This window comes from Mastigoproctus giganteus, chromosome 12 (assembly GCF_048544385.1).
Source record: "Mastigoproctus giganteus isolate SK-2022 chromosome 12, ASM4854438v1, whole genome shotgun sequence".
NCBI lineage: Eukaryota > Metazoa > Arthropoda > Arachnida > Uropygi > Thelyphonidae > Mastigoproctus > Mastigoproctus giganteus.
In genome coordinates this window covers 96,682,311-96,697,127 of record NC_143586.1, presented here as the reverse complement: position 1 = coordinate 96,697,127, position 14,817 = coordinate 96,682,311, and the positions used below count along the sequence as shown (strand labels likewise).

The following is a 14,817-nucleotide window of genomic DNA, read 5'->3' as shown; positions in this document are numbered from 1 at the left end:
TTCTCATAATTCTGGTAACACCAGAATTATGAGAAAGCCAGCAATGTTCTCGCTTCTGTTTCTGACATGCTTTGTATGCTATGGTGCACAAGAGAAGCAAGCAAAAGAATTGAAAAACTGAAGTAATGATATCAAAATGTAAGAATAGGCAAGAAGAAAAGAACTTACCGTTGCCTTGTAAGACTGAAACTGATGTTTAAATTCTTTTCTTCTTGCCTATTCCTACATTTTGATATCATTACTTCAGTTTTTCAATTCTTTTGCTTGCTTCTGTAAGGTCATCCATGATTTGTATGCCCTACTAATAATAATTATAATTACATTTATTGGCACAATTTATTAGACCTTATTCTAGCTGCAAAATTTCAATTTCGTGCTTAACACATGCCTACAGCAGACATGCACCATAGTATACAGAGCATGCCGGAAACAGAAGCAAGAACATTGCCGTCTTTCTCATAATTCTGGTGGATGCCTCTGATGAAGATACTGAAATTGTGAAAAACACTGCAATGTCGCTTTTTCATTTTTTATTTTAATTTTTTGTCAACTATCTGTCTCTTTTTCATATTGTTACATTTCTTATCCATTTGGTAAAATTCACTTCTTGTGTATACTGTATAGGATTCAATAGGATTAAACAAAAAATCTTTTTATACCATAAAATATATATACATTATGGCTGTAGGGTACATCTGCTTATGCAGTTTCCCTGATCCATAATTAATGTTATCTTCCTTTTCGCTACAATTACTCTCCACCCCTACTCTTATTTTCTTAATACTATTATTATCATAAGCATTGTCTAGGCCATGCTTATGCCACCTGGAACTGCTTATATACTCTTCTATATATTCTTCAATATTTTCTTTGTTCTGCTACCTACACTTGAAATTATAGTCTGCACTTTTCATTACTTCATCTCAGTTATTTGTTTTTCTATATATATTTTTGTATATTAATTATCATTTTATGTAAAAATGGATCCTCAAGACAATGAATACAACTACATGGGCAGAGTAGGCTAAATTTGACCCCAGGTACTCATGCTCTGTACGGTACCCTGCAACACTACTATTGCTCTATACATACACAATTTGCACACACAGGACAGAGCACAACAGCATCTAATGCTTCTAACTTGGATAAATAAGGGATCTATAGCCTTAAATACAATACCTGTAAAAATAAACTATGTTTAACATGTCCTTGCATGCACCCTCAACACATAACCAATAACGCTATAGAACCTATCTTTTGTAAATCCAGTAATGTTATATACCTAATCACATGCAGAACTTGTAATATAAAATACTTGGACAAACAAGCAATAAACTACATCTGAGACTAAATCTGCACAGATCAGATATCAACAACTACAAAAATAGACAGTAATAATATGGAACAAGAAATAGAATATATGCATTTTTAAGCACAGAGCTTTGCCAGTATATACATAACTATACTAGCACACATTAATAACACAAATATTAGAACTAATCAAGAAGAATTATTCATGCTGAAATTAAAAACCTTATATCCATATGGACTGAATAATAAATTCAACCATAAAATTATTGATAATAACATAGCAGACTGTTGTATATATGACAAATTCAATATAATTAAATTCTACAACAAACCTCATAAATGTTCTAAAAAATCTAAGAAATCTAACAGTAAAAATAAACCAAAATTAGTCAATTTTGACACAACCCTTAAAGATTGGGACAAAAATAACATAATGTACAATATATACATAACTTACTTTTCATCACCAAACACAGTGTACTGAGAGCACTACACAGGTTCATATACACATTTAGCTTAGAGTCTAAACAACTCTTTCACATAATAGACGATATCTGTAAATTTAAATTTAAACACCCACATAAAAAAATGGGTACAGAAGAATCTATCATAATCTTAAATTTCCAAAGTAAAATCATGGATAATATTAATAAATATATCAATCATCATAATGATTTGCTTCCTAACAATGGCCAAAACATCAGTATAAAAGTCAGATACAAATATAAGAAACCATTTGGGATACTAGCCTGCAACTACAAATCCATAGCAACCAACTTAATATCCAATAAACTGGATATTAATGACTGCATGTGCAAACAAAGCAATATGCAGCAATATATTAATCCTGACCTTGGACACATCATCACAGGAGATTTAAGTATTGTTACAGATCCAATACTCAGATATATATTAGTCCAAGGATTCAAATTCAGGCCATGCAACAAACTAAATCTACCTTCAAGAAACAGCTATATCAGGACTTATTAAACTGCTGCTTTCTCCTAGCACATAATCATAACACACCAATAGATGCATACCATATGTAGATTAGCAATAATTCTAACTTTATTAATAATTCTAACAATATTAATAACTTTATTAATATATAAATTTACATCACAAAGTTCAAATAGATATAGCCAGTATAAGGTCAGCTACCATAACCTAGCTAAACTAAAACAAAAGCTGCTAAAGATACATAAAAACTTCGAACGGGGTGCTGACAGTTGATTCACAGGGATGTCCAACCTACAGCCCGTCCGGAAAGTGAACTAAAACAGCATTTTAAATTTTGTTAAAATTATCAAAAAAATTTTCTCATTAAATGTTTTGTTCAGTAAATGTAATTGTGTATTGTACTTAATAAAATTTTAGAATATTTTCAATTTTACTTTTACATGCAACAAAATGTAACACACTAAAGAAATCTAACTTTGAATTTTTTTTTTAATATGGCCCCTGTATGGGAAAAATTTGGACACCACTGCAGTAGGTGGACCACAGCCCATTGGGAATACCCCTTGATCTGCTCACTGTTGACCAGCGCAACTTCTCCATATGTGGGACAGGTTTTACCAGGTACCACCAAGTCGTAGAATGGTAATCCCTTTAGCTCTCTTAATTTGCGCAGCAGCACTAATTGCCTAAATTGCCTGAAGGCCAGAAATACGAACAGTGCATACAGAGTTAATTCTCTCCTAATTCGTTTTTTGCTATATGAAAATTTTCTTCACTCAACAGAAAGTATTTTAAATGTAACTTTCAGGGGGAATTCAAAATGTTTGCTATAAATGGACTTTGTTAAACAGAGGTCCGACTGAGTAATTTAAAATTATAAAAATGGTTATACAGTTTTATATAGAAAATATCTTAACAATAGACAGTGAAAAATGCAAATTAAGTTAAATAATTTTAAGCTTATTTGAATAGTAGGTAAACATGTGAAAAAAATTTATGGAATATTACTGTTGTTTGTTTGGGTTTTTTTTAGGAGCATTAGCAACTAAGGCCATATTGCTCCGAGATATGCGGTGGTCATTCCCTGACCTTTCCGCATCCTCCGTATTTGGTGGTGATGGGCTTGAACCCCGGTCTAATCAAGAAGCGTGTGCTACGCACTGCTACTCCTTCCCACCTGGCTACGGAGGCGCTATGGAATATTACAAATTTTGGAGTGCACTGCATCCAAATGTCACACGTCACTGTTAATAAAGGTGCCGGTATGCTGTATGTTGTGTACAGTTCCAAAAAAGCACTGTATATATACAGTGGATTCCATTTAATCGGAGCAGCCATTTATTTGGGACAAATCTTAAAAAACAGAACCCAATCGAGAAAATAGCCAAGGTTTACTTCGCTTAATTGGAACAACATGCCATTTAATTGGGGCAGGAGACCGCAGCACTGGAGATTACCCTACGATTGTCTCCAACCGTACTACTTGGTTCAGTCGGATTTCTGTTAGTGCAATCTATTATAAATGGATAGTAAACTTGATCTTATTGAATTTGTGATAATACCAACAGCTGGAATTCCTTGTGGGTTATTATGGTGAAATGTGTTTACACCTCCATGGAATCTTCAATCGTATAAAAAAATTAATTTTCAGAATCTTCTCTTCATTCCTATTTTTAAAGCTTCATAACTTGTTACTCCATTCTCACTTGTGCATATCGTGTTACTTTCAATTTGTGTGTGTCATGTTCTTTGTTATTGATTGCTTATCTTTTTACTGTTTTAAATTTTAACCCCCACCCACAAATGTCAGTGAACAGAAATGTCAACTAGTTAGTATGTACATATTACAGTACATATTAATTATTCCGATTATCACGTATATTCTTCTGATTTTCACATATCATTTAATTTAATTAGTAAGTTAATAAAGGGTAAATTTGTGCTTAATATTTCTTTACTTTTATAGCCTCTGGATAATATTCCTCCTATTTTCGCTAATTAGAATCGCTGTTTAATAGAATTAAAATTCAATTCACAAACATGATCACAATCACTGGTGATTACTACCCATTGTATAATGAATGGTACTTTACTATGGTGACTCCATCGTAACCTGATTTAATTGTACAGTGAACTAATTGTAAAGTGAGGGTCCATTATATTTTTAACTTTTTTTAAGTGAAACTTCGGATAATTGGGGCAGCCACTTAATTGGGCCAAAATGCACTAGTCTCGATGTGTCCCAAATAACCGGAATTGACTGTATATATGAATGATTTGCTTACTCACTAATTACTTAGGAATTTTAAGTTTTTTTTTTTTATATAAGAATTTAAAGATTTGTTAATAAAATTATATGAATCTAAATAAACTTGTTTACTGTCTTTGCATGTTTATATACAAAGACAGTAAGTAAAAATAAAAACTTAAATTTTCTGAATAAGCAAATAATTTTCTGATATTAGATTCCTTGATTTGTGTTTAACTCCATCGAATGGTGAAGTAAGATCAGGAATAGTTATTAGAAAAATATGAAAATTGTAATTAAAGATTTAACATATTTGGCTGTGGAATAGTGTATATAAATTTACTGAAGGCTATCTTGGCCATTAGCACTGAAGGATCGAAAAGAAAATCTCTTCAAAATGTTTGTTTAAATAATGAATTTCTACCTACCTCTAGGGTAACATACATGGTTACTGTTACAAACGTTCAGTATTCAAATCCATACACTGGCATGAAAATGTAGGGAGCACTGTTTAACTGTTATAAGAGTGAAGTTGTAAACTCCTCTTAGCAGAACCATTGAAGAGTATAAAAGGAAAATTTAAAGAATTAAGATTGGTTGTATTTTGTACAAGAAAGTTTTTTTTCTGTTCAGCACATAAACTTACAAGTATCCAGTGCAACATGCTATTCAAAACTTACATTAGATCAGCACCAAAAGTATTAACATTTTAAATGTTAATATTTTTAAAAAAATTAATATATATAATTTTTCTTTCTTTTCAGCTCTTCTGTATGTGTGGTGTCACATCGTGCATAGATATTTTATTCCACTGTCTTGCAGATCGAGGAGGTAATATGTATTTAGAGATCTCTGTTGCAGCAAAACAGTAAATAAATATGTATATAAAACAAAAACTATAGATTACTAGGTGGTTCAGTGTTATCAATCACAGCAAATGCTAGTGGTGTTAAAAATATGTTCTTGTATTTGACAAACTAATTTGATAAACTGTAATGCAACCTTGATATGATGGAGCTGTCAGGGACAACTTTAACACCCACTTTATAAGCTATCCTCATAAACAAAACTAAAATTTAATGAATTTATGCAAGTACAAAACAGCAAAGAAATAATAAATACAGTGGTACCTCGGTATACATCCGCTTTGGAATAAGTCCAACTTGATATACGTCCTGTTTGGACGCGAAACATTTTGTTTGGTATACTACCTTTGTTTGGAATACGACTCGCGTGCGTCAATATGAGTCACGACACCGCGCGCTACCCTTATTTACCTCTCTCAAGACAAAGCCACGACTCAGATGCCAGATCTTACCCCCCTCTCCAAAAACCAAATAAAAGCCGACTAAGGACGGACACTAGCAAAGTACGCGCGCCCGTCCTCACTCGGCTTTTCGAATAAAACCAACTGAGGACGTATGTGCGCACGGTGCGCGCTTACGTCCTCGATCGACTGAATTCGGTTTTTGGAGAGGGGGTAAGATCTGGCATCTCTGCCAAGACTGCCCACTAGCGTCAGTACGACAGTTTCTACCATTCAGTGAACAGCCCGCGCTACAACTCTCCGTGAATTTTCACGTGATTTTGTGTTTTTTTGCGTAAATATTTTGTAAATTCATTAACCATGAGTTCTAAGAAAGTTAATGAGAAGAGCCAAGCAATGAAGAAAATGGGGCAGGATCACCACGGAGGTGAAAAAAGAAATTGTTGATATGTATGAAGGTGGCATGTGTATCCGGGACTTGGCTGCTGCATACCGTATGCCGAGAACGACGGTATCTACGATTGTAAAAAACAAAGACGTTATTAAATCTGCTAGCATTGCGAAGGGGGTGAAATCGATTACCAAACAAAGATCAGGGACATTGTATAATATGCCAATAACAATAGGATTTTTTTTCATGGGAACGGATTAATCATTTTCCCTTTATTTCTTATGGGAAAATTCGTTTGGTATACATCCTGTTTGGTATAAGTCCAAGGATCTGAAATGGATTAAGGACGTATACCGAGGTACCACTGTAATATTAAATAACAAAGGTCCATATTCCCTTTTATTATTCAGATTATAGCATTAGCATTCGTAGAGGCATACGATGCATGAAAGCAAGCTTATGCAGCATCAGCCAAAAAAAAAAAAAAAAAAAAAAACAACCCTCCCATTTCATCCCTCCATTCATTCCAAATGCCTGTCCAGCTCAGCCTTACATTTATTTAGGCTATTAGCTTCCACAACAAAAGAAGGAAGCCTGTTCCACCAATAAACTATCCGCTGGCTAAAGGCAAGTTTCCGCGCGTCTATTCAATGAATATCTTTCCTCAATTTGAAACTGTGGCCCCTCAGGTTCTTAGTCTGAGCAAGACTAAGAACCACATCAGCATTCAGCTTGCTCAACCCATTCAAAGCCTTATACACCTCAATCGATCACCTCACAGGTGCCTACTCTCCTGGCGCTGCAATTTGCAGAACTTAAGCCTTTCTTGGTAAGAGCACCCCTTTATTCCCCTCACCAATCTTGTTGCCCTTCTTTGTACTCATTCTGGCAACTCTACATCCTTCATAAAATGAAGCCTCCAGACCTGTACACAGTACTCTAGATGTGGCCTGACCCTTGCCTTGTATAACGGGATTATCACCTCTCTGTCCCTGCTAGCAAAATTCCTATATATCATTGGCAAGACTCCATGACCTGCCCTGGCAGCCCATCTGCACTGCTCAGCGAACTTCATATTTGGCTGCACAATTACCCCCAGGTCTTTTCCACTTACCTGAGTGAGTGTAGTACCACCCAGTTGGTACGTTTCGCTTCGGTTATTGCTACCCATATGCAGCACTTTGCATTTGTCAATGTTAAACTCCAGTTACCGCTTCTCAGCCCATTTTCCCAACTTATCTAGATCCAGTTGGAGTAGCATACTGCATTATTGTCGTTAACAACCCTGCCAACCTTTGTATCATCTGCAAACTTGGACATTAAACCTGATATACCTTCATCGATAACATTAATAAATACCGGAAACAACAATGGGCCCAACGCTGAACCCTGGGGAACTCTACTAATAACATTTGTCCATGAAGAGCAGTGTCCATTGATTACCACTCTCTGTTGTCTCCCACTCAACCAATCCTTTATCCATTGTAGCAGCTTCCCCTTGATGCCATACTTCTCCAGTATGTACAGCAGTCTTCCATGTGCAACAGTATTAAAAGCTTTCCTGAAATCCAAGAATATGATATCAAAATTATTTTTGGCATTCAGTTCCTTTGTGACCACATCATAGTAACCAATCAAATTGGTCAGACAAGACCCCTACTTTGACAAACCCATGCTGTGTCTTAACTATTACTGCAGTCTTGTCTAGATGATCCTGCAATGCTTTTTAACCAGTGATTCCATTATTTTCCCTGGAACACAAGTTAAACTAACAAGTCTGTAGTTACTTGTGTCATCTTTGGAACCTCCTTAGTGAATTGGTGATACATTTGCACACCTCCAGTCCATGGGGACCTCCCCTGAGTCAAAAGAAGCTCTCATAATTATTGCTAAGGGTTTGCTTACTTCCTTTGCTGCCTCCTTTAATATAATTGGATAGATCCCATCCACCCCAGGTGCCTTCCTTATGTTTAACTTCAACAATTTCTCCTCCACTTTACTCTCAGTTATTACAAAATCACTTAGCTCCCTGTTAGCATTTGATAAACTTCAGGCGCTCCCCTCATTGAATAACTCCTCATGTTTGAATGTAGATGCAAAATACTCATTGTTTATCAGCTACCTGAGCATGATCAACAATAGTCAACCCATCTATGTTAAGTGGTCCGATCTGATTCATCCCTTTCCTTCTAGAGTTTACATAAGTAAAGAACTCCTTGCTGTTTTTCTTTGCATCCTTTGCCAAAGGTTTCTCATAATCTGCCTTCGCTTGCCTAACCTCCTTTGTGACTTGATTAAAGACTAGTTTATACCTGCCATAAGCTTCTGTGTCCCCTGATACTTTATGTACATCCCATACATTCTTCTTCTCTGCCACTAGCCTTATTAAGTCATCTGACATCCATTTAGACCTAAACCTTGAAAAGTATTTCTTAGTTGGAATGAAAACTCTAGTAGCCTCCAAAATTAAGTCCTTGAAGGCTTTCCATTTAGAATTTACTGTTGGTAACGTCATCAGTTGATCCCACTATACAGAATTTAAAAACTGTCTGAGACCTCTGTAGTCACCTTTACGAAAGCAAAAGCCCTTCCCTTTAGCCTTTGGTGGTAGTTACAACTCTAAATAATTCCCACATCAATACATTGTGATCACTGTCGCCCAGTGGTTCCTTTATCTGCAGATTCTTAATGCATGAAGAATCACTACTGATAATCAGATCAAGAGTATTACTCCCTCTTGTTCCCTCTCAAACATGTTGCTAAATATAATTCATAAAAAAAAATTTTTACTTCAGTGAAAATATTAAATAGTAAACTAATAGCAAAATAGCATGTGCTTAAAAATAAACCTTGGAAACTAATTTCTTTTAGTATCTGTTTCCAAATGAGATATTATTTTATAAGGAAACCAGTTTACAGTATTATATTTAAATAAGTACCTGGAACTGTTTGGCTGTATAATTAGAGCTTCACACATGCATGTGTAATGTCAGTAAAAGCATTATCACATGGCTGTGGTCCTATAGCATTAGTAGAGGCATATGATGCAAGAAATCAAGTTTATTTAGCATCAGCCAAAAAAAAAAAAACGCTCACTCTTATTTCACCTCTCCGTTCGTTCCAAATACCTGTCCAGCTCAGCCTTAAATTTATTTAGGCTATCAACTTCCACAACAAAAGATGGAAGTTTGTTCCAGTAATCAACCACCCACTGGTTAAAGGCAAATTTTTGCACATCTGTTCTACAACCGTCTTTCCTCAATTTGAGTTTTGCCCCCTCAAGTGCGGAATCTGAGCAAGAGGAAGAATCCCATCAGCATTGAGCTTGCTCAAACCATTCAAGACCTTATACACTTCAATCAGATCACTTGCAGGTGCCTAGTCTCCAGACGCTACAGTTTGCAGAAATTAAGGCTATTGTCGTAACAGCAACCCTTTGTTCCACTCACTAATCTCATTGAAATTCTGTGCCCTCGTTCTAGAAGCTCAACATCTTTCCTAAAATGAGGCCTCCAGACCTGTATACAGTACTCAAGATGTGGCCTGACCATTGCTATTCACAAGGGTTTAATCACCTCCTTATCTCTGCTAGCAAAATTCCTATATATCATTGACAAGACCCCTATGAGCTACTCTTGCAGCCTCTCTGCACTTCTCAGAAAACTTCATATCTGACCAGGGGTGTAGCTATCATATAGCAAAAGTAAAAGGGAAAGAGTGGAGCCCAAAAGAGAACAATGAAGAAAGCACAAGAACAAGCAGTTAATAAATTACCTAAATTTGATAATTTCTTTACAAAACACGGTAATGAATTTTGTCCAGAAGAAGGTAAAGAAAAGACCAGTATTGAATCGGAAAATGTGGAAAAGAATGCTTGTTGTAAATATATCTGCGGATCATTCAAATCAAGCAGGGTCATCAAACAAAAACAATTCAACAATCATAGATATGCTTCATCAAAAATTAGTGTTGAACACACTGCGCCATTTATTCTCTCAAGTGATCTTGGAGAATACATGGACATCAACATTTCCTTTGAAACAAAAAGAAACATTATGCATTTGTCACCTCAGAGATCTAAAGGACCATTTTCAAGGGATCCTAACAACAAAATAGGAGTTTTAGTGACACATACTTCTTTTTTTTTTTTTTTTTTTTTTTATGTAAACCCCAAACACGAGAGGTATTAGAACCTATAGTACTTAGTACCATGCTTGGGCTGGAGGTTGAGAATACAAAAGAAGATATTGGACTTGAACTTCTGTAGACGGAAGTTCAAGTTCTTTATACATATTTTCAGGAAATACGTATGAAGGAAGGTTGTTCCAGAAAACGGCAGTTGAATGAATAAACGAGGAAGATGAAAAGTTGGTTCTGTGAGTTTGAAGTTGGACAGTAAATGGACGTTGGCTGGTGGCGGCACGTGTTCGGACTGTTTTGAAAGAGAGAGCAGGAATTATAGAAGCTAATTCAGACGAACAGTGCCCATGAAAGTATCTGTAGAAGAGGCATGCAGCAGAAACAATACGTTTATGAGACAGCGAGTGCAGAGACTCTGTTAGAGATGAGTCATTAATTAACGTAACTGCCCTCTTCTGAATGGAATCAAGAAGCCTGAGAGAGGTTTTGGGGGCACCACCCCAGATGTGGGAACAATATTCCATGGCAGGGCGGATTTGCGATTTATACAGAGTGAGCAGCTGTTTGGAAGAAAAGTAACACCGAGAGCGAAAGAGAAAACCAAGTTTTTTTGACGCAGAAGAAGCAATATTTGTAATGTGCTTGTGCCAAGAGAGATTAGAAGTCACGGAAATCCCCAAAAGAGATATATCATTTTGCCTAGAAATCAGAGTGTCACTAAAGATAAGCATAGGAGCAGAAGAATCCTTTTTGCGAGATATAAGACAAGACTGAGTTTTAGCAGGGTTGAAATCAACTAAGTTGTCTTTGCCCCACTGGAGAATTACCTGAAGATCAGCATTTAAGGAATTGGTAGCAGACTTTCGAGAAGTTTAAGCTGATTGAGCAGGACAAGGTTTCTCAAAATGGAAAGTGAATGCAATATGCTATCATCAGCAAAACTATGGATAGGATTTCCAATCAGTGGAAGAAAGTCATTAATATATAAGAGGAAAAGAGTGGGGGAAAGAACTGAACCTTGGGGGACACCAGCATTAATGGAGAAGTTAGAAGACAGAGAGCCATCTACCATCACCCTCAGTGAGCGATCAGAGAGAAAACTGGATAACCAATTACTAAAAACAGTTGGCAAACCATAAGATGGAAGCTTGTTTAGAAGACCTTTATGCCAAACACAATCGAAAGTGTTTCAGATGTCAAGAGCAACTACTTGTGTTTCACCGAACCTTTCCATTGAATTAGTCCATAAATGAGTAACATAAGCAAGAATATCACCAGTGGATCGACACTGATGGAATCCATACTGGTGATCGTTGATCAGACGGAAGGTTTCTAGGTAGTTTAAAATTTGGCGGTTAATTGATTTCTCCATTGCTTTAGAAAGAGTATAAGTAATTGCAATGGGACGATAATTGGATGGGAGGGATTTGTCACCCTTTTTAGGAACTGGCTGGATATGAGCAAATTTCCAAGCAGAAGGAAAAACACCTTTGGAATAAGAAAGTGAAAAAAGGCGGCAAAGAATAGGAGTAAGTTCAGGAGCACAGGTTTTGAGAACAAGTGGAGAAATACCATCGGGACCTGGAGCTTTCTTAGCATCAAGATTCGTCAAAATCCTTCTGACATACTTTTGACGGAAGACCACAGGAGGCATTGAATGGAGCGTGTTGGGAATAGTGGGAGGTGTTTTACCAAAATCGTTAATGCATGAGTTGAAAAAAAATGGGATGCTAGCAGGTCAGCTTTATCCTTGGCTGAAGTGACAACAGAACCATCTGGTTTGGATAGAGGTGGGAGCGGAGATGGGCAAAAGTTGCGGCCAATAACTTTGGCAAGGGACCAGAATGCTCGGCTACCATTAGGGCAAGAAGCAAGTTTTCTACTCTTAGCCTGTTCAAACTCTAGTTTGGACTGGTTAATAACTGCTTTACAATTGTTGCGAGCTTTGGTGTAGGCAGAAAATGAGACTGAAGAATTAGAAACAAGCCAATTACGATATGCAACATTCTTCTCTTGAACAGCCTTAGCACATTTATTGGAAAACCAAGGTTTAGATAAAGGACGAGATTTTAAAGTGGAGTGTGGGATAAAGGATTCCATTCCTGCAAGAATAATTTGACTGATATGATCTGAGCAAACGTTGACATCAGAGCTTTTGAAACAGTAATCCGACCAAGGAAAAGAAGAAAAGAAGTCTCACAGGTCATTGAATTTTGCATTCTTGTAATGCCAAACAACATGAGTTTGGGAATAGCCATGAGATAAAGGTTCCATTGTAGAAGAGACAATCACCAAGTTGTGATCTGAAGTGCCCAAAGGACCTCTCACTTCGACTGTTTACTTAGAAGGGTTGTTTGTGAGAAAAAGATCATGCTTATTGGCTGTATGATTAGGATTGTCCGGTATTCTTGTAGGTAAATGAACAATCTGTGCAAGATCATTAGTAATTGCAAAAGCCTCAGCATCTTGACCAGCTGGGTCAGTGTGACTAGAAAACGGAAGCCAGTTGGAGTTGTGAACATTAAAATCACCAAGGCAATTTACCTCACTGTTAGGAAAGTTGGACTGGAGAAAGTCAAGTTGCAAAGAGAGGAAGTCAAAGAGCTCCAAGTGATTAGTGGAGTTGGGAGAACAGTAGAGACAACAGATGAATTTGACACAGTGAGGTAGAGAGATTTTAAGCCAGAGAAGATCAAAGAGAGGAGATTCCAAATTGCCAAGTCTCTGACAGGGAATATCAGAACGGACATATGTACAAGTACTACCTTTGAGGCGAAAAGAATCATACAGCGAATAATTTGGGCATCTGAGATGAGCAGTAGTTGAATCAACCGATAACTGAGATTCTGTCAGAAAAAAGTGCATGGGGTTTGGCAGACTGCAAGTGGAAATGGACATCATTGAGATTGTGAAATTAATTAGGAAGTGCTTGGGAGGTTTAGATCTTTTCGCAGATAAGCTTGCTCTATTAGTTTGACAATTCATGGTGTATTCAATAGTAAGAAAAAGTGGGTGGGAAATGCTGTATGAAGTAATGAAATTTTTGGATATGGCGTACACATGGTAAGAATATATCCAGATCCTTGACATAACGTGGCCTCGACAATGCTCCCCGCATACACACTACTCAGTCTCCCTCCAGTCACTATCTGGCAGAGTAGAGGTAGCAAGATTATACACTAGCTGATCCGGAAGCCTCCTAGAGAGTTTCCAATAGGTTCGGTCCGGTGTACTAACCAGCGGCCAGCCTGCGAACACCGTTTTAGAGCTGTACCCTCGAAATGTAAGGAATATTGGATCTCACCATGATGTTCATCATAATCTCAAAAGTCATCAATCATACTGCATGATGGAAGAGATGGTGAAGGGTTGACCGGAACTTAGCTCTAGAGACTAAACATGGGTTCCACCACTTCAAGCCTCCAATAAGCAAAGTGGTGGTATTGCACCGGTTGATGAGAGTCATCTACCACCTAGTACTGCCTGGTAACATAGAGGGGGCGGCGTTCCTCCATGTGGTGTGGGCGCCACACCTCGACCCCTGCTTACGTTGGTTCACACCTGGATGGTCACCCACCATGTACTTGTGCATGGAGGTTATACCCAAGATTACTAACAGTCCCACCATCGTGAAAGTGCAAGCAGAGGACTTGGCTGTCACAGACCATCCGGACTTCGCTGAAATTGGGTCCACTTGACTTGAGTGTTACCCAAATATCAGTTCCATCAGCGTTTTAGACTCACAGGTAGCAAGTACAGCTTGTCTGGCATATCTGAGAGAATGTCTGTGACAACCTGAATAAGTTTGAAAACAAATTATCCATGTATAATTCTTAAATATAAAAAGGATGAATCTCTGTATCAAGTGTAATTTTTCATGTTGTATTCACATTATGTCTACAATGATATTCCATCCAAAATGCCAAATTGCCTCAACCCAGTGGTCCGATTATATTAGGATTTTTTCACTGTATGAGAGCTCTTTAGGATGAGGGAGAGAGAGAGAGAGAGAGATTATTATTAATGAAAGCAGATGGTTTAAATGTGATGAATAACACTAGAATTTCATATAGTTGTCTTTTTAGTTGAAAAGAAAAGTAAAGAAAAATAATAAAGCACTTTGTTTTGTGAACAATTTATTTTTGAGAAGAAAGCAGTATACCTGATAAGTTGGAAAATTTAGTTATTTTGGAAGTAAAAATTTGCTATATGTCAGAAATTAGAACATAGTTTTTAGAACATTTCAGAACAGATGAATTTGTTCATGTAAGCTTTAATTATTGTGTTGAGTTTTAATTTAATTTCATTATTCAGTGTTGAGTTTTAAGAAGTTGATTTTTCATTATAATAATGCCTTTTTATGTTTTAGGAAACTGAGTTTTATGTAATTGTGAGATGGGAAAATTACATCATTGTTCATAAACTTATTTTTGCCTTTTGTGTAATAGAGTGCCTGTTCATTTTTGTGTTCAGAAATGAGTGAGAATCAAGCCAGTTACT

The 14,817-nt window shown here is 36.8% G+C and overlaps 1 protein-coding gene across 1 annotated transcript in view; it reads left to right on the top strand.

The window, feature by feature from the left end:
- Positions 1–14,817, top strand: part of LOC150077289 (putative inactive 1-aminocyclopropane-1-carboxylate synthase-like protein 2) — a 268,091-nt gene that overhangs the window by 82,599 nt on the left and 170,675 nt on the right. The window contains exon 6 of the mRNA XM_090386134.1: positions 5,284–5,350. Coding sequence (XP_090242260.1) covers positions 5,284–5,350 — 67 coding nt within the window. The remainder of the gene's footprint in view (positions 1–5,283; positions 5,351–14,817) is intronic.